Genomic DNA, 20,818 nt, shown 5'->3' on the forward strand with positions numbered 1-20,818 from the left:
TACACTGCTAAGAGAAATGCATTAGTGAATCTCGTAAGTCACCGACTTGAGCCAAGACTTGCTTGCCAGCTGGAGCTGTTTGAATTATAAGCATGGCCTAATTCACGATTCCTTTCACACTAGAAACTAGGGATTTATGTGGAGTTTTTACACCCTGCTAAAGTACTGTACATATGCAGTTTACAAAAGTTTATTCTATTTGTGTTGTAAAACATTGTGCCCCTGGCTTATTTAAAGGTTTTCAGCTTTTACTCGAGGTAAACTTTGTGTTTCAGATGTTGCTTGATGCTAATGGTTTACAATCTAGCAGCTGCAGCGGTTTGAGTCTTTTTGTCGATCGCATTACGGTACTTCCCCTGCAGAATTAGCATTTCCCATAATTGTTGGTTGTACGTGCCAAAGTGGCCAAATCATCTCGGAATATGCATTTAATTTCTCTCAACTTGTGATTATTGACTATCCAATAGGAACAGGATGTGTGAAAGCCTTTGAGGCAGCTAAATAAAAATGCTAAGAACGGAGTTCAGCCTCCAGCAGGTTCCTCTTTATTTCTGTAGCATTCAATCTATCTCTTGCTCTGCACAGCTGATGATGTTTGACAGTTAGGAAGCATATTTTGTGTTTATATGGAAGCAATCCATAAATAATCAGCTTGCTGTGGTGGTGATTTGTTCTTTTTCTCATTGTTTTGCAGCAGGTCACAGGACTGTAACATCACTTATTTGGATGTTTAATTATGATAATAGCTGTGCTGTATCCACCACTGCTTTTGGCATCTCAGTGTTATAAATCTTGCTTTTGGCCCTTTCATTTTGCAGCATTTTAAAGCTTCGCATTATTTCTTTCTTGTTTTTTGAATCATTGCTGGCTCTGGATCACCATAATTGAGCGCGTTTGAACACAGTGCCTATGAAGTCTAATTTCTCCCAATATCTTTCTCTGTTTGGTGGATAGCAGTTTCTTTGTTTCCGTTTTACTTTAGTAAGTAGAAAGCTAATTCTAAATCACAATATATTCTGTAGCCAGAGTTTTTGTCTCTATAATTGACCAAAGGAATGCTTAATATTACCCATTTGTTATTAGTTATAAAACTTTCGTAAGATCTAAAAGATGCTGCTTCAAAGAATGTAATAAAATGAACATATTAAAAATGAATCACTCTTTTCACAACCCTCCCAGTTGGAATTAACACGACATGTGATCAAGATCGATAAATTGTGAATTAGTAATCTACTCAATAACCTGCCGCCAAGGCTGAAAAGCCTTCATACATCTGCCTAGCACTTATAATGCTCGAATTCTCCCCTTGATCCGTGCTTTCCACTAATTCTTCACAAATGGTTGGTTTGATTTTGATTGAAAGGGATCTTCTCTGCCACAGTAAGACATGTCTCCCCACGGAGTTCACGCAGAGGTGGTGGTGGTGGCTGATGCCTCGGCTAAAACTAATGAGGCTGATGAAGTAGGTGAATTTATATAATCTCTGGTGATCGATGAACACGACATCTACATGCATGAACTAAAGTTAGAGAATCATATCTATTAATACAGCGGTGAGATAATGGGCTAATAATGGTGTGTCACACTGTAGTAGTCAAGGTTTTCTTTAGTACGAGCCTAATGGTTAATCAGTATAGACTACGTGAATGAGCTCATTCTCTACCATTAGTGTTCACTTCAAGTTTCCAGGTCAGTGCATCTCTGACAGGAAGGTTCATTCAGTGCTAGGGTGAAGTTAAACAGGAGGAAAAAGAATTCATATTCTTGCGTATAATTCGACCCCAAGAATCTGCAAAGTGTGTTTTATTCCCGTTATGGTTTTGCCTTCCAGTGATTTGCCTCATGCCTTTGCTTAAAGGTTTGATGGATTTCCCCTGTATGAGTGAGTGTGATGAAAAGATGAGTATGAGACTCGCAGTGGCTGTATGAGTGAAAATCAATTGACTAAAGGCTTCTGAGTGATCAGTCAAATTTGTCCTGCGCTAGATTTCCTCTTCTGAAAAAAAAAAATCGTATTTGTCAGGCTCTCCAGCAGCCGTCATGATGAGCACGTTTTTGTATACTCTGTAATGAAGATGACTGACGCTCTCTTTTATTTATTTTTTCTTCCCTACGTGTAAAACGAGGATGAGAATCCATCTTCCTTACAGAACGGCAAATTCCTCTATCCTCGTAGCCTGTCAAAATGAAAATCATTGAGAATAATATTGTTGTAAAAATGTATTCATATGTCAGCAAATCTCATCTGTGGAGCTTGACTGAAACCAGACCGAATGAGCAGGAGCTGCCATTGTGTTGCTGTTCTTGGTGCTAAGATGGAGCACACAACAGCGTGGGATGCGATTTTATTTTTTCTAAACAAAATACAATTAACACCAAAATATGACACACACAAAGATATGTATAAGTAGTGTATGTTATATTTGAGTTCCCAACAATATTTGGTTTCAGGAAAATGATAACCTTTATGCAAAGTAGTAGCACTTGCCTTTTAATTTAGTTGATTCTTAGAGATGGCTCGGAGGTCAGTGAATGCAACGTTTCTGTGACCATTTAAGTCATAATTTCATCAGCAATATTTTTTCTTACAAGGAAGGCATTAACTCTCACAATACCAAGTGTATTTTTGTTCTTATTGTTTACCACTCAATCAAATTACATACAGGAAATTTTTTGGGTGCTTCATCGGAACAACAAGTTGCATCAAGTTGAATGGGAAGCTAAATCCAATCAACTAGATCTTCTGCTATTTTAGATTAAAATATTATTCAATTTTAAGGAAATATAATCCTTTATTATTCCCGCATACATTTTCAAGTGGCAGCTTGTTGTCATAATGAAGGCTGAGGCTGCTGTCATCCAGTAAGGGGTCATTGCTTTCATGAAGCTTATGTAAGATTAGCAGATCCAGCAAGAAGCCAGGGGAGAAGAGTTCATGGTCCCAGATCAGAAAAGCTGCTAGAAGAAAACTTGCATGCATTTTCTGATTTTACAGCCTGAGAGGTTTCGCTCCCAAAGCTTCAGAACAGAGAGATGAGGAGGTTGAGTTAATACATTGTTTCTGCATCAGTTACAAACGTAATGCTTTTTGCGGCTGGCTGGCTGCAATGTTCCCACCCTGCATGTAGGTTAAAAAATTCTGCAAATATGCTTTAAAGGCCACAGACTGCGAGTCGCATATTTATTTTACGACTTCAATCGGCTAACTCTGTTTCTATGGCATTCATTAACCATTCAGGTCAGCTTAAAATTCTATGATTTGAACTCGAGCCCTTACAGCATTTTCAAGAATGTGAAATGAGTGAAAAATGTTTGAGTAAAGTGCCATTTACATGAATATATGTCCATTCGTGTTTCCTTTCTGTATAGACTACTGTGTGGCCTCGAGTTTGTATCGCTATATGCACATTTTTATATTCTTAAAGAAAAATACAAATGTGTATATAAAAACACCATTTACACACTCAGGCCCTTTGTTTTTCATATTTGTTTGCATATGTATTCACAAATGCTCACGTACGCACATCTGTATGTTGTACTGTAGTCGGGATGGTATTTCAAATGGCAGAAACCGAGATTCGCGACTAAAACCACGCGCTGGTGCAGGGGGAACAACATGCTGTAGCAGAATGGGTTGAATTTCGTTGGAAGGCAGTTTGATGAAGGCATTCAATTTGAAAGCTGCGACTGTTTGGGAAGCAAATTCTCTACTCGATGATTCAGCTGCTCACTAATAGCAAATCTTATTGGCATCAAAGAGGAGCTTTGTGTGAAAGTGGTGACTTTTTTCCTTTTGATTCCATTAAAACCAAAAACTGCTCTTTCAACCCGAAAACAAATGAGAGAATGGACCTGAACTACCTGATAATGCATTAAATTAAGATGTTCCATCCATCTTCCAACCGCTTATCCGGGGCCGGGTCGCGGGGGCAGCAGCCCACGCGAGGAGGTCCAGACTTCCCTCTCCCCGGCCACTTCTTCCGGGGGGTTCCCGAGGCCAGCCGCGATGGTCTCTCCAGCGTGTCATGCGTCTTCCCTGTGGTCTCCTACCGGTGGGACGTGCCCTGAACACCTCCCCAGGGAGGTGAGGTGTTCCTGAGCTGGAAAAAAAATCCTTCGAAGATCTTGACAATCAGTTACAAACTTTCTATAATTGACACAAAGTACCTCTTACCTTTTTGTTTTTGGTTAATGCTTTCACGGCAGTAAATTGGAGGGTTGCGTTAGCTTCAATCACCTATTGGGACGAGGTGGAGGCAGAACTCTCAAAGGTAGATATCTCAAAACCTTGAGAAATGAAACCCACACGATCTGCGGGGATAGATGCCACGAGTGGGAAGTGAGAAAATGTGTTTTTGTAAAATTGGTTAAACTAATTTAGTTGCCTTTTCTCAGTAGAAGACAGACGGAGGGAATTCATGAAAGTTGGATCCGGAGTGCGCAGAGGTGCCCGAGTCAGCCCACTCCTCTCTCAGCTGTCATCAATAATTAAACTGGTGGAAGTTTGAGGCTTCCCAGTCGGCTGCTGTGCGAAAAAATATAAACCTCACATCAATCCCCTCACCGAGCCTGTGACAGGTGCAACAAGATTCATTCGTGGACTGGATGATTGATTGATCAAGCCCGGAGCTTAGACAGCACCCCCCGCCCGCCCCCCACCTGCAAGGAAATCGGTGCAAAGGATTTTGGTGCCGCCCACAGTTAATTTGTTATTCAGGTGCACAAGCAGTCTGGATAATTTGATTCTCGTAAGCAAGGTTTCTTTAATCGAGCGAGACAAATTGCATTCACCGATTAGTTATTAATAATCAATGAATCGATTAATTATACAAATTTTCCATCTCTAAAAAAGATTCTCTAACTGGAAGCCAATCAAAAGATTCTTTATTAATGTTGAGGTTATATGCCTTGCGTATTTCAGTTTCTTCAGCAACTATGTCTCAGTGAGGTTGCTGCTGTGGTGCAGTTTAGGAATGATAATTATTCACTCTATTAATTGCTTGTGCACCGTCTTTGTTATAATTGCAATTTATACATAATTCTATGAGATAGAAAAATGTAAATCAAATTGCGTCAGTCTGTTCAAACGGAGCTAAATAAACACTTGGAAAAAGAAGACGGAAACTGTAACTACGGCTCGAAGAATTGATATTAATGCTCCTCTGGCAACCGGAGTCTCCTGCTGTTGTCGTCTGTCAATATCCGCCTGTGCCTCCTGCTATCCAACTGATCGGTTTCCTCTCTCTGTTTCCACCTGTCCAGGTGCAATATTTGAAGAGAACGCAGTGCGGGACGATGAGGTGTTCCAGCTTGCCGTGTCTGACCTGAGTCTGAGTGACGACGTCCTGCAGAGCGAGAAGATCACACACTCTATTAAACTCATCGAGCCCAATAACCCCTTCCAAGCGGTGCAGGAAGGTAAGGACACTGTCTGAAGCATGTTTACGTTCTGTGGCTTTTTATTGACTGCAGAACTTTTTGCAAATGTGTTGCTGTTGCTCGAATGTGTGTGTGTGTGGATTTCATACCCACTCACTTCCGATTGTTAATCTTTAGGTATAGCTGGTTCTGTCTCTCGGTGAAATATCCTCACGGTTAATGACCCAGGTATATCGACCTTCTAAATGCTGCTTAAATCCTCCATGCTGCTGTATTTATACTCTCGGAGGATGCTGTTGGCCTTTGATGCTGCACCAGAGTCTCTTCCCTCGCCATCTCATTCTGTCTTATCTCCTCTGAGACTGATTCTGCAAATCGCTCACTTTCCCTTTCCCCCCTCTATCCCTTCCTTTCTCTTTTTGCTGGCCCCTGGTTTTCTTCTGTGTAGAGGAAGCTAGGGGGAAGCACTGAGTTGTTCTGCACTGAGTTTAGCTTTTCATTTTCCTGCATAATTGCCTGCAGAATGGCTTGTAGTCATTTTAAGATGTGAAACAGGCTAATCTATTAGAGTGGATGCATTTTGTGCCAGAACAAAGAACGATGATTTTGCGGGTGGGGGGACATTATGCTATATGATGGTGAGAAAATAATTTGTTTTGCTCCACAAAATGAGGATAATGGCTGATTGTGAAGATGGATATTGATATTGATAATTATGCTGATTATGATGTTGAAGCTGAAGACCATCACGGTGATTAAAATCAAGACATCAATTCTGACGATAAAGAGTTAAGGCTTATTAATGCCGATTGTGATGAAGATGTTGCTGATAAAGACAGACGATGATTAAAGCTGTGGATGGAGATACTCATACGCTCTGACAGCTGTGCTGTTGAAGATGTTGCTGCTGATGAGGGATTGGTAAAGACTGAGTAAAATGATGATGTAATTAAGTAGAGACGAGCATATCAATGTTATTCACTGCCATTGTGTTTGTTTTAACTTTAAAATTGTTGTCCCTGGAATCAGGAAGAAATGGGAAGTAATCACAGGGACAGAGAAAATGCCACTGATGAACTAATTTTGATGGCACTTTTCAATCCTTAAGATACACATTTTGCCACAAGTTAATGCAGTTCCCAGACACTAATTATCTGAAAAAAGTAGGCTTGACTTCCGAACACTAAAACAGACGCACATGCTACCTGATGTTGATGAGGTATAATGGCTGATGTTCTGCAGAAAACACTAACGCCATTTAATCCAACTTTCTGTCCTGGCTGTGGTTCCTGTATTGACAACTTACTGACGTAATGAGCCATTAAAATCTATTAACTAAGTTGGCCTTTGTTTCAGGTGCACACAATTAAAATTAATTTCAAAACCATCCTTTGGAATTAAAGAGACTTTGAAAGTGAATACAGTCAGTTGGATGGGGGGGGGGGGGGCTTAATGATGCTGAAAGGTAAATTGAGAGAGAAGAGGGAAGGAGAGAGAAGGAGAGAAATGCTTAGAAATATGACAGGAGAGCAATTAGGTTGGTGGTGAGGAGAGAGAGAGAGAGAGGGTGTGTGTGTGTGTGTGTGTGTGTGTGTGCGCGCACACATCCACCCAGCTGGTTCCTCTCTCACCCTGACCTTTTCTGAGAGCTGCCATGATTCTTGGTCTTCGGAGACTCCAGTGACAGCCTGGGTCGGATTATGTGTTATGAGAGAGATTCACATTGCGCCCGTGTGTGTGTGTGTGAATAAAAAAAAACTAGCTTTTTAAAGTCACAATTGTCACATTATTCATCCAGCTTTGTTGTCTGGGCTGGCAGGAACATCCCACTGCTAAATAAAATGAATAATGAGCCGTGACTGTTAATGTTTAAAAGTGCTAAATTGTTTACACCATTTAAATTCAGCCGTCTGTCAGTTTATTTTGAGTTTTGAACTCTGCAAATATGACCTCCCTAAACAATCAATCCTTTCACCGTGAGGGCAGCTGCGGCAATCAACCTGAGTGATAAAATGAAATGAAGGTAACCTTTCTGTAAATTAAAACTGGGAGGAAAGGCTTCACATTTTGTCTGAGATAAAAATTGGTTCCAGGTTCTGTCCGCCAAATTTCGCCCTGTCGGCCCGTTCTCCTGCGAGCCACAGCGGGGATTTTCTTCAGCCACTCTGATGCACTTCTGTCACTTTGAATTTAACTTTTTTTTGTATTTTGCTTTTGAGTAAGTGTACTTGGAGGTGATGCAGAGCAAGACTCATCTGTTGAGTGTTGAATGGGCCAACACGTGTGTGGGTGTGTGTGTGTGTGTGTGTATGCGACCTTATGTGTAAAGTCGGATTCAAAAAAGCAATCATAACTATGGGACATGTTTCTACAAAAATCATAACCAGAGGTGTAAAAAAGGTTTTCTGTCTGGTTCCCAAAGAAACATCTGAGAAAGTTGCTTTGGTGCTTGTCTTTGCTATGAATCTAAATTTGAATTGCACGTCTCTTGTCTCCGTGAAAAACGTCTCATTTCACAAATGCATTGCTATTCTAGCCACGTTGTATTTAATAATGGCCTTTTTGCACCCCTTTCTGTACATAAAATGTTCATAACCACAACGGGGAAAGTAAATGCTTTAAAGTACAATACAGGAGGATGCACAATAGAATCCCTGATCACCACCATGTATGTCTTGCAATTTTCAAACAACCCTGTTGTAAAATTTGTTTGAGTATTACGTAATTGTCATGATACTTAAACGGAAATCAGTTTTCCTATTAATCATTGTTATCAACAGACTAAAACAAAATCGAGACCATCCGGCTGTGGGTCGGATGTGCACGTGCACACCGATCGACAGTGAAGCTGCTGGCTCCTCGTGGCTCTGCGGTTCATACGGTTGTTTCCACAAGAGATTCCTTAGTCATAATGGAGGCTGTTTATATTGATATAGGACCAGCTCTTCGTCCACAGAGGCAGATACGCTCCACTTCAGCCTCCAAAGGAATCTCTCTGAAACCATCTGTCAAACCAATCCGCTCACATTTCATGCTTGGAGTTTTCAACAAAGACGCTGAGACAGAAAGCTGCTCCTTTTGCCGCTCTAATCCCTTTTAACGTATCGGCTGAGTTTCCAATAAAGTCGTCCTTTCATCCCCGTGCTTGTTTCCCCGTCACTGAAGATGCACTTTGGTTTGACAGCCTCAACTCGCTGACCTGGCCGTCTGTGATACGGTTATAATCTGATGGACTTTCAGTCTGATTACTTATTCTTTAATTGGCTTTTCAATTCAAACAAATTAGGCTTATTATCTTATTATAATCGTGTTCGGCTCAGCTCAATTACTGTGTCATTAGAGGAGAAATGACTCGGCCCAGGAAATGAGCAGTGGAATGTCATGTTCTTCATTTTAATCTCCACTCCTCTCTTCCTCTCCTCTATGGCCATGTTTGTGTCCTTCCTATATCTTCGTCACACCATGGCTTTCACCTCCTCTTTTTCCACCTGCTTCATGTTTCTCTGCAGCCACACACAATTTCTGTTCCCTCGTTTCTTAATTGCTTTCATTTTCATTTGGTCGATTCTTTGCATCTCATTTCGGCTTCCCCTCCTTCTGATTATTTTTGATTTTCTGCCCAATTCGGTTGATTATTTCTTCTATGAACTGTTCTCGTTTTTAACGTGAGAAATTAGCAAAGCAAATGGGGAAAAAAAGAGAATTATACTGTAACATTTGACTGATTGTGCACAATAGTTGATAACCTTAAAGTCACAGCAGTACAAGCTATAAACATTGTCAATAAATGTCAACGCAGCCAAATGCTTCTCTAATACAACAAAGGCGGTAACTTCTCTATTGTGTGTATTGCATACACTTTTGGGATGAGACTGAACTTCATTAGTACTGTGAGAAAATTAATCCATCCATCTTCTTGGAGGGTCTGCTGGAGCCTGTCCCACTTTGCTACTGGCAAAAGGTGGGGTACACCCCGGATAAGACGCCAGCTCATCGTGGGGTTGTGACAAATATTTTTTGCAAAAGCGTACAAAATACAGATGATGCCAAAAACATAACGGTGTAAGGATCATTCAAATTATTCTATAAACAAACTCACTAAAGGACGGTTTGAACACAAGTACGTACTGACAAAATGGACACACGCGCGTGCACACACACTCAAAAAGCCCAAAATGATCAAATTAGCATACATTTTTCAGCTCTTATCTCGGTGTCTGCCTGGGAGGACGAGTTCATTTATAATGCATGTTAAATGCTGAACAACGTGTGTGTGTGTGTCTTGCCTGTCTGTCTGTATTTATGTGAGAGACGGCTCCTGCTGTTAGATTCCAGCATACAAATTGGCCTCATCTGTCCCAGGGCAGCAGGTTTACACACAAAGCTGACCAGCATCAGTGTTGTATGTGCATTAGACAAATGTTGATGTGTGAATAACCTCAGTGATATTGGATGAAATGCCATTTTTTTTCCATGTTTCACTCGAATCAGTAAAGAGTGATCATCACTAAATTCCATTAAAGCAAACTCGAAGTTTGGATTATATTTTGTTATGGCTGCGTTTACTCATGAGCATTGTTATTAAGTCAGTTTCTGTATCCACTTCAATAAATCTGTGTTGAGTGCGTGCTGTTCCTGATAAATACAGATAAGAATGACAGAAAACTGCAGACATTGTTCCTGCTCTAACTCGACTAATAACTATCAAGTGACTGAGATTGTTCATCAGCTCTTTGTTGACAGTTCTCTCCTGCATACAGCCTCTTGAATTCACTTCACCCTCTATTACCCAGCTGTTATTAGTGATTCAATGATATCAGTATTTGAAGGCTGTTTTTGGTTCTATAAAAAAGAAAACACGTTTGCTGTGCTGTTTATAGATGACTATTTATTCATCCATTTTCTTGCCGCTTATCTGGATCTGTTTGACAGGAGCCTCTCATCTGACATTAGGTGGGAGGCGGGGCACACCTTGGATAAGTCGGCAGTTTATCACGGCAATCCAAAACATGTGCATACTTTAATTTAATTTTAAATAAAGTAGCACAACATTAATGCTTAAAGCTTTAGAAGCATCCAGCCTACACAGAGTGAAGCAGGCACAACGTAAACGTTAGCACGCACTGTGTCCGTAAGTCAACGCGAGTGCTGCTTGAGATGAAGGCCAGTACGTTAATTACGGCTATATGAAACGGCTAGTGAAGAACAGTAACTCACTGTGGGGGCTCATTGGGATGTCCCCCCATAACCAGAAATGATCACAGAAAATAAAATGCTGCTGTCAGTTTGTGAAAATCTGAACATCATTCATTTTATCATCCCTATAAAACGGCAAAACATCAGGCTGTGTGCTTGGCAACGGGAGCTGTAATTTCACCAATCCAGTCCAGCAGGTTGAGATATTTTATTAGAGCCCTTACACATCGTAAATACTTTCACTTTAGACACTCTCATTAACTTGGAACCCTTTAGTGAGAAAAAAAAAATGCAACACTTAACCAATGACTCAAGGAAGGAACATTTCATAGAATACTCTATTAAAATACCTTAGTAGCTGTAATCATATGACAGTTGTCTGGTTTGAATGCACGGATCTGATGTGCAGGCATCTGAGCCTCCAATAGTGCAGCATTTTGTGGGAAGGCAGCCCAAGTTTGAAAGCTGGCATCACGTTTACGGCGAGGCAGTGTTCAAAGTGAAGAGCCATTTCAGCGCTTTATTTTGTCGAGAAACACACTTGGAGCTGCCAAGACGTTCTGGAAGGACACAGAAGTGTTTAATTAGCGTTTTGTTGTTTCTTCACAGCACAATTATTCAACATTAGCTGTTTTTATGTAATTTGTCAATGACACAATGTAATATCCGCTAAATTGTCATCAATTCAAAAGTCCATTATTCTTTTTTTTCTGCAATTGAGGCATTTAGTCCTCGCTACTAATCAGAAAGCCACCTCTCCGATCATTCTCTATCTGCAGAGTTGTATGTTCTATCTGGGTTCTCCGTTTTCCTCCCACCTCCCAAAAACATGCAATTTAGGTGAATTGGTTACGCCGAATTGTCTGTAGTGTATGAGTGTGTACGTGAGTGGCTGCCACACACAGGGCCAGGCTGGCAGGGCAGCAACAGGGGAAGCAGGCACAACTGGAGGGGAAAAGGATACGGTAGTTAGATACAGGGGAAAAAACAACAAGAGAAACGGCTGGAGATTCGGCCTGGGGTCACAAGAGGAAAAGCGGAACTCCCTGGCGGCGAGTTGAGTGAATGAGCTGGGTCTGCAGGAGATAGAACGATGAGGAAGAGGGATGTACCAAAACTCCAGGACAGAGCCCCGCCTCTGTCATCTGGAAGCACACATGGGAGGAGACGAGACAAACTGGGAAATTCAGGGAGTCACAGCTGGCACTTTCCCTGGTCTATTTAGTAGACTCAAAAAATCCATAATGGTACACAATTGATGGAATATACCAGCTCAACCACCCCAAAGAATGGCTGGAGAACAATCAAAAGTAATTTAAGGTGAGTTCATTTATTTGCCTGCAGGGCTCAAAAGTAAGCATTTTAGAGAAAGTTGTGAAACTGTGGAATAATATCAGACAAGCTTTTCGATGCACAGATGATTTAAATGACATTTTATTAAAATTTAAAGGACAAAATAACCTTAAATGCAAGTGCCAAGTCTTAGACAATTGTTTCCTGGAATTAGATTTCATGTATTCCAGATGTGCCTTTTTTGCCAAAAAAGGATTTAGATTTTTGGAATGAGTCCCTGCCTTTGAATTAAAGAGTCTTGACGCTCCCCAAAACATTTCCCTAATGACTAATCTCAGACGGAGTACTCCAGTGTACACTGGTCCATATCCTACTTCTGTTCCCATCTTTAGCCGAATACTTATGACTACATAAATCCTGCTCTGTCAATACCAAAAGCCATTATGAACCATCCTGAACTACCATTCATGTGTTAGGAATTTACATCATGCTACTGCAGGAGCAGCAATGGGCCAACGTTTCCACTTTATCATAGCTAAGTGGAGATGAGCCGACAGCAGTAAGCGCTTCATTGTTATGATAGATCAACAGTGGGCCACGGGTGCCTGAAAACACTCAGACGGAAAAGGTATCGTTCATACAGAGGCGAGGAAAGAAAAATGCTGCTGGACGCCAACCAAATTCCTGCTTGACTCTTGACTTGAAACACACTCGGCTAAAATTTTCACAGGAGGGCTTATTATTGTGATGGCCCAAGGCAGCTTGAAATGTTAATAACCCAGCATCAAATCCACAATTACCTTTATTTAAAACTGCAGTCACCCAGCTGGCAAATAATGTCTGTAGACGATGAAACACATGAGAGGGCCGCAGCAGCGAATGGCCTCCTAGATGAAGCGTGCTGGTATTAACTGCACAGGCAGTGGAGGCAGTTATTGGCGGTGCTGGCAGCAAGGAGGTCTGTTAAAACCTAATGAGCAGAATGGTTTGTCCATAGATCTAATTTATGAGTTACTGATATCTTAAAGCTCTTTCTCAGCTGACTGTATAGCTGGAAACCAGTGCATTCGGGCTGCAATCAATAGAATGTTTAAGTTTGAATAAATTACCGTTAGAATCAACTCGAAACATTATCATCTGGTAATGCATTTGTACGAGCTTTAATAGGAGTAGTGTTGTTTTGTGGTGCATTAATAGAAACCTGTTTACCTAAAAGCACTTGAAAAACACATTTCATTTTAATTTCTAGTTTTGCTTCTGTATTGTTAACTCCGCCTTGCCAAATGGATTTCAGGTGAGTTTTTATTTTATTTTTTTAAGAACACTCAATTTAGAAAAGGAAAATCATATCTGCGATACTATTTTGATTCCATGTGGATTTGCATCATGTCTTTGACATGATGCTAAGCTGGTGGACAGATGAGGTGTGAGGTAATTTCCTACCTCTATGGGTTGACATGGGGCAGGCACCTGCATGTCAAACTGATTATGAACCTTAAAATACCAGCCTAAGTCACATCTGCCTGCGCAAAGCACGATAATGCGATTATATATATTATAAATTAACAACTGTTAAAGGTCCTGAGAATTTATTTTGGGGGGGGGCTTATAAATCATAAATTGGACGGGAAAGCTAGACAGATGGTGAAGAGGCGGTAGGCCACCAGGGTGCTCTCTCAAACTTTTAAAACAAGAGTTCATCTTGGTAATGTTATTGTGTTTGCTTTCACTCCGTCAATAAAACAGAAATTGTGGACAAAACTTCAAAAGATTTATTTGATTTTTTTTTTCAGTAATAAGGATTGCTGTCAAGTCGTTCTGCTCGGTCCGTGTTTCCAACCGAGACACCACATGAGGCAATATGAATAATCTGCTTATTGTTGGCGCTGAAAAGAATAAATAGGAGGGCAAATGAGAAAGTATGAGCTGTTGGGAAAACAAATCAAAGGGCAGACCAGAATGAAATGTGGCTGGGAGATGGTTCGGGGTTTTATGTGGGCAACTTGGGAAGAAATGTTCTCTTTTTGGATGCATGATGTCATTAAGTTAAGCAGCTGAGGAACATTAAAAGAGGTGCAACATTCATTACTTTACCGACTGACATACCCCCCCCCCCCTCCACCTACACAGTTACTGAGGGAGGCAATTTGTAGATTTAGATTTGAATCCCAGAATTAATTATTTTTCCCCTCAATTCTGCAAACTCTTCCTCTTTGTAAAGAGGATCAGGATATGGCCGGGATGGGATTTTATGCTGGGATAATAAAGTGTGCTTTCTGACATTTGGAGTCCCAATGACTTGCTGGAATCAAAGCTGAGGCCAAACAAACAAGATGATCCCACCAGGACTGCCGTCTGGAGAAGATAAACCAATACGTCCTCTTAGATTTGGCCCAAAGCACATTCACTTGTATTTACTTGCTCCTCTGAGAGAACAACAAACCAACGTGCTCACCTCCAGAAAATGAGATGAAAGTGATTACACCTCCAAAAAATACATTGCAAGAATTACCCCTAGCGCTTAACCACTGTCACTTAGCAAGCAAGCAAGCGCCTCCAATTATCCAGAACATGCCCCCCCCCCCCCCCCCTGGTTAAAATGTTCCATTATCAGCTCAATAGAGTCATCACCGCAGCCAGGCTCGCAGGGCGCGGCCGTCGTCCTCCCGTGCGTCTCCTGATTTACTAACCTCTCCGAGGCAGTCTGAGCAAACAATGGAGGGTGACGTTCATGAATCATTTCTGTTAGGAGTCTTGGAAGAGCAGGAGCGTCAACACCACACAATGCCATTAAAAACAAACACAACCTGCAGGAATGGCTCCTCTCAGCAGAAGCAGCATGACATAACCTGGAAACATTTTTAGAAAGACTGAAAGACTAACAATAAAAAAAAAATATTGATATTCGACTCTTATTGATTCTTTTGGCATTTAAAAATCATTCAATCATTTTCTTGACCCCCTTTTCCAAAGTACGGGTTGCAGGTGTTGCTGAAGCATATCCCAGCAGTCTGTGGGTCAGAGGCGGGGTACACCTTGAACATGTGACCTTCCCGCTGTGAGGCAATATTGGCAAGCCTACTAAAAAGCAATTTCGATTAATACAGATTGAACAGACGGTTCTGGATCATCTCTAGAAGGACGATGATGCCAAATGACGGATGTGGTTTAAAGTGACGAAAGGAGGTGAACCTAAAATCTTCTCACACACTCTTGGTGTGTTTCCCCTGCAGCCTGTGACCCACAGTGATCTTTCTATTTATGGTAAGCGGTAACTTCTGTCCTCGTAATGGCTACAGACAACAAAGGTGCTGGTGTTGGATCTGTGTCATCACAGTGTACAGCGCAGTTTCTGTCTTGCACACAGCGCCTCTGGTGCTCTGTGAAGTCAACGGCTCACCCACACACCTGGGCTGTGCAGAGAAATGCTTCGGCTCTGCTGGCGGGTCACACAGCCATCAAGGCCTTGGACCTCCGAGACTTTGTGACTGTAGCCGAATCCTTGGTTATGATACGTCTCACCCAATCACCCAGCTAGCTAAATCTTAATTCTCACTCAGTTTTTGGTCTTCAGTCCACCCCAAGATTATTTTTTTTTCCACATCTAGAATGTATCTAGCTCCCAAGGTGGATAAATATGAAAAGTCTGGGATCTCAGTGGGAAGTTACGGGGCTATCAAAATAAGAGCAAGCGGTCAACTTGATAAACTGCAGGTTCAATTTTACAGATGATATCTGTTAATATTAATATTTTGTGCATATATTAATGTTAATAAATATAAGTTGATTTTACGAGCTTTGAAAAGTCTGATTCAGAAAACATTATTAATCCCAAAGGGAAATTCATTAAAATAAACCTAAGTAGCACCAAAAAAGATGAAGAATTTTAGCTATTTAGGTCTATTAATCTGTCATTATGCTTTATTTATGCTGTAGTTACTGGTGCCCACAGATCAGTGCACAATGCAGTCCATTCATCCATTATCCTTTTGTGATGTTTGCCTTAGTGCTTCTGTCAGAGTTGTTGAGTATCCGGCAGCAGAGTTCTGCCAGAGTAAACTTTTTGCAATTTCTAGAAAACAATATTCATTTCTGTTTGTCTCCATGCACTAATATGTCTCTGCTCATCTTATTATTAGATAGATGGAGTACGCCTGAGACAAGTCGCCAGTTTATCGCAATGCCACAGCGAAAGACAAACTCCACTCGTTTTTTAACTGCTTCCTGGTCAATATGATATAATACCAACTTTCATCCGCTACTGCAGCAGAAGCAAAAATGTATAATTAGTATGATCAGAAAACACTATTAATGGACTGCTAATGATTTAAAGGCTTTCGCTGATTTCCATATATAGTAAACGTTTGGCCTCTTCCTTTTAGGCTGAGTTGTATCAACTTGTCTTGTGTTTCCATACAGCTATCTTTATCATCCTCCCCTCACCATTTTCATCCCTCTATATTTTTTTTCAATGAGCCGTTTGCTTCATTTAAATGAACTGCTCATTATCAAAGCAATGAGACAATCAGCCTGCAGTCGGAGATGCTCTTGGGTCTTTCACTCTTTCTAATTCTCAATCCCCCCTAGCTTTCTTTCCCCACTTCTATCTCAAGTTATTTGGTTTGAGACTGCATTTGGGATGCTGAAGCACCTTCGTGTAATTTTAAGAGTAGGATGTGGAAAAAACAACCCACCACCCAGTATGAAGTACTGTACTTGGAGTTGATTTTACAGTATCAGTTTCACATTGTGTCCCCAAATCAGTTATGATTGTCGAAAATTAAAGTCAGTATTGAGGAAAAAATAAAGCAGTTGCTTCATTTAGCCTCATTGTCACAAAGACTAACCCAAAGATTTCACTGGCACAAAGTTCCTCAGTCGGAGTCCAAAGTTTGACAATGAAACGATGGTTGAGGCCGAAATTCCTACAAATGTCCAACCTGAGAATGTCACAAGCTAACAAATGTTGTCAATTCCTTTTGATTGTTTGATTGCAATGAAAGGAGGGAAACAGTCGTTTCATGCAGAAAATGTTAGTCAGTTATTCAGATGATATTTTCTAAGTCATGTTGCTAATTCTTCCGAACTAGAATCTAAATTGCATGGGAAGCAAGGAAGAGAAAGGAGACAATAAGATGTCTAGACTTTTGCAGCTGGAGATGGAAAAACAAAGAACAACAAATCATTTATTCTTGACTTATAACTTATGCAGGCCATTTAGCATTCAGTGTTTGACCATGTATTGGTTAAACATTGGTATCAGGGGAAAAACAACCACAACATAAATTGGTATTGACATTTGCTGTCGGCCTAATTTTTATTTTAAACATCAACCCAGATTTTCATTATTTGAACATCCCCATTTTAGGATAAAAAGTCTTCCTGAGGCCAAAACTGAAGGTGAGGACTTCCCGTGGTCATTAGAAGAATGCCGCTTCATGGAACAAAACCATTACATGTCAGAGCTGGCGGCATGGCCTCTCATTACCAAGATGGCTGCTGGTTGTTCCGTGAAGGATAAGAAGCCTTCAGAGCTGGATTACTGCAGAGAATCCCAATTATAGCCAAGAGCATCTAATGCGCACTGAGAAAAGGAGCATTTTTATCTTTTTTTTTTTAAATTCCTCTGAAGACAATACTTTACTCCCCTCATTCTCAGAGTGGCTGTTGTGTCACGTATCGCACGGAGATGAACGGGAAGGAAACTGAGCCACTGTGGTGTACTGGGCTGGCGAGGTTGTTTAAAATAGAGAGAAGAGGAAAATTCATTCGTCATATATTTATTAGAAGCTAAACTTTTTTTCTGGCACGTAAGAAAAAATCTATTAAAAAATAATCACAATGGAATGCAGAAGTTCTGTGTGTGTTTGTGTGTTTTTCTCCAACTACATTTTATGTCAAGAAGTCCTCATTAGTGCAGCTCCAGAGTATAGTGACCTTTTCCTATTTCTATGCAATAAAATAAACATGATACAATATCCACTTAAGAAATGTTCCATAGTTGTTGTTGGGAATACAACTGCCACCAAAGGTACTGAATCCTAGGCTGGATCATTAGTATTATTTTTAATGACGAATTGCTACCCCCCCCCCCCTCCTCATTTAATCTATAAGTCTGCAAAAGTCATATGATGAAAGTTCTTAGAGCACAATGTGACATTTTGTAGTGGGTTGCAAGAGCTCAATCTCATACGTTGAACAGCTATTCAGTGTATCTACAGCTTCACGTTTTTTTAGTCTGGTCATTCATTTAACACGAGAAAATTTGCCTGCAGCTCACATTTGTATTAAGAAACATGACACAAGGTATGGTTTTGTATAGTAGAAGTCTGTTAACGAAGTTGAGACATTTTGAAAAGAACCCAAACTTCTTGTTCAGATAATAAGACAATTATATTCCTGCAGTCGGATCTGATCTGAGTTGGTCACCGGAGGGTTAACCTTCCGCCCTCTCGGTTATTCTGCCCATTTATCGCCTCACAGCTTTAATTAGCCATTCGCTCAGAAGCTGAGAGCTTCAAACTCTTTTATTTTGGTCTCAAACTCAATGTCAGGTTCCACTTTTAAATTTGTCTTTACACCTGGAGGAAAAAAAAGCCCCAAACCCTATCATCCTTTCTTTCTTTAATTCTCCGTCACCATCCTCAAACCCTTTATCATTATCCCCAAACCATCCCGTCTTCTCTGACCGCTTCTTACCTCTGTCTGCTGCTCATCCTCTTCTTCAATCCCATTCATTTAACGCCAGATCTACCTTGAAATCATCTTTCCTTTTTTCCACATCAGTCATTCCTTCAGTAATTCCAGAGGTCTTTTGGTGTCGGTATTCATTGAGTGCGTGTGAGTAGCGGACTGGAAATGACTGGATAGGAAGAGACCGTGTCTGTATTAGAATATCTAACTTTTTACTGACAAGATAGTCCTGAAATAATGAGAGCAAGTGCTCTAGGTGTGTGCAGACGTGCGTGAACTCTACTCCCATTGTGTGTCATGAAGTAAAAACTCTTGATGAGACTTCGGTGCAATTGTTTGGATATGGATTTTGTATGGATGCTAAAAATCATCTGTTCTAACACTTTAGCATCCACTATTCTGCCATTTTGACAGCTAAAGTGCAGTTTTTCCAGTAATTACTTTATGATATGTGAAAGAGTACTTAATCCTCACATAACATACATATACATGACTATACATATTTTTAACCTGTATATTTCTGTACAGGTTAAACTTGAAACCTGAAGCAAAAGTATATACACCAAAAAATTACAAACTCATTAAAGTCAAGTTTAATATGTTAGTACTGGTGGCAAAAGAATAATACATTAATCTGACTACCAAATGAATATTAATCGTAACAATTCTGGACGAAATGTCTTTCCTTTTAGCCTCTGTAATTTCATGCGTAGCTCTAAAGTGGGATTGTTGCATTACGTGTTTCAACGCATGCATTCAGGAGATTTTCTCACAATCATCATCATCCCTCTTCTGCAAAGCTGAAACAGCATTTTTTTACAACCTTGAAAGTGGTTCCAACAGTGTGCCAACATTACTTAATGCCTCACCATTTAACAGAAGGACAATCAGCGAGGGTGCACAGCGGCATCAGCATGGCCAAAATGGTACCTGGCGTCTTCGGAGTTCGACTCCTTCTCTCTCTGTTGGCCGAGTCCAACTTTGTTTTTTGGCTCAAGTGTATATTTTTGGCAAGAAAATCAATGAGTGTCAGCATGTTGTTCCATCTCCTCCCTGTCTACTTTATAGACCTGCAGACTAATAAAACAAAGAGGAGGATGAAGAACGGTGAAATGAAGCCCGACCCAGTAGCCACACTCTGCTGCAATTCTCTGACAGCTGAGCAGCGGGGAATGATCAGTTTTTTTTTTTTTTTCCAAAATCAGATTTGGATAATTTTGATACAGTAGACAGAACATGACTGATAAATGACACCAATATGACAAGACAAATGGGCATCAACCTGCTGCTAAAACAATCCTCACCCATCTAGACCATTGCAAATCTGTGTTTTCCATTATCCACAAGTCTAGGCAACTTCTGTGTCGCAATTCAGCAAACATGTTTTTATATATATATATAAGTAAAATAACATGTATTTTGCCAGAATAACTCATGAACAATATTCTAATACGAGCTGAGTGATGTTTACATTTTAAGCGCACAGCTGCTTTACACCTAACAAGTTAAAGACACAGCTCTTTATTGGTCGATAGAATTCTATTAAAACTGCAACATGACAACATTTATTTTAGAAGAAACTCAGAATTGGAATTTGCTTTATAGTCATCTTCCCAGAATGGGCCCAAATGAGGCCAAATAAGGTCTTGTTCAGAACCTGAATGCATGTGATGGAAGGAGCTGAGGTGTAGGTCTGTCACACACAGGGCAGAGAGGGTGGCCACGAACTGTCCCGACCAATCACGGGCCTCGCTTGGTGGAAGCGACAAGCCTCTCTCGTGTGAGCAAACCTGAGCGAGTCATTAGTTAGATGTCTCGAACGATCAATCAAAACCTGTCCCACAGAGGAGACAGCAATACACTCATATACACACACACACCAGCATGGGCACATTTTGCACTAGAAACCAGAAGAGGAAGATAAAAGTGACAGAAGGATGGATAAAAGAGCAGGAGCCAAGAAAAGGACTGGATAACGAGAATAGAGATGGTACATTGTCACTTACTGTCTTTCATGGTAGCTCATCATTGGCTGTTTTTAAGTATTCTTGCTCCTCCCTCCTCCATATCTTCCTCTTGTATCATCTATCATGTAATAAAAGGTTGCACCTGCAACCACACACTAATAAATTAACCCACATGCACACACACACGCACACACGTGCAGAGGTCTGGCCGTTGATGGTGTCCCATCATAAGGTCATAAAGCCTAAGTGGGTGATAAATATCAGCTGAGTGATGCTTAACCACAACGCCT

At 40.7% G+C, this 20,818-nt stretch overlaps 1 protein-coding gene across 1 annotated transcript in view; it reads left to right on the forward strand.

The window, feature by feature from the left end:
• LOC137909924 (glutamate receptor ionotropic, delta-1-like) overlaps nucleotides 1–20,818 on the forward strand; it is a 218,875-nt gene that overhangs the window by 7,176 nt on the left and 190,881 nt on the right. The window contains exon 2 of the mRNA XM_068754354.1: nucleotides 5,263–5,418. Within this exon, the coding sequence (XP_068610455.1) occupies nucleotides 5,263–5,418 (156 nt within the window). The remainder of the gene's footprint in view (nucleotides 1–5,262; nucleotides 5,419–20,818) is intronic.

Source organism: Brachionichthys hirsutus, chromosome 21, assembly GCF_040956055.1.
Source record: "Brachionichthys hirsutus isolate HB-005 chromosome 21, CSIRO-AGI_Bhir_v1, whole genome shotgun sequence".
NCBI lineage: Eukaryota > Metazoa > Chordata > Actinopteri > Lophiiformes > Brachionichthyidae > Brachionichthys > Brachionichthys hirsutus.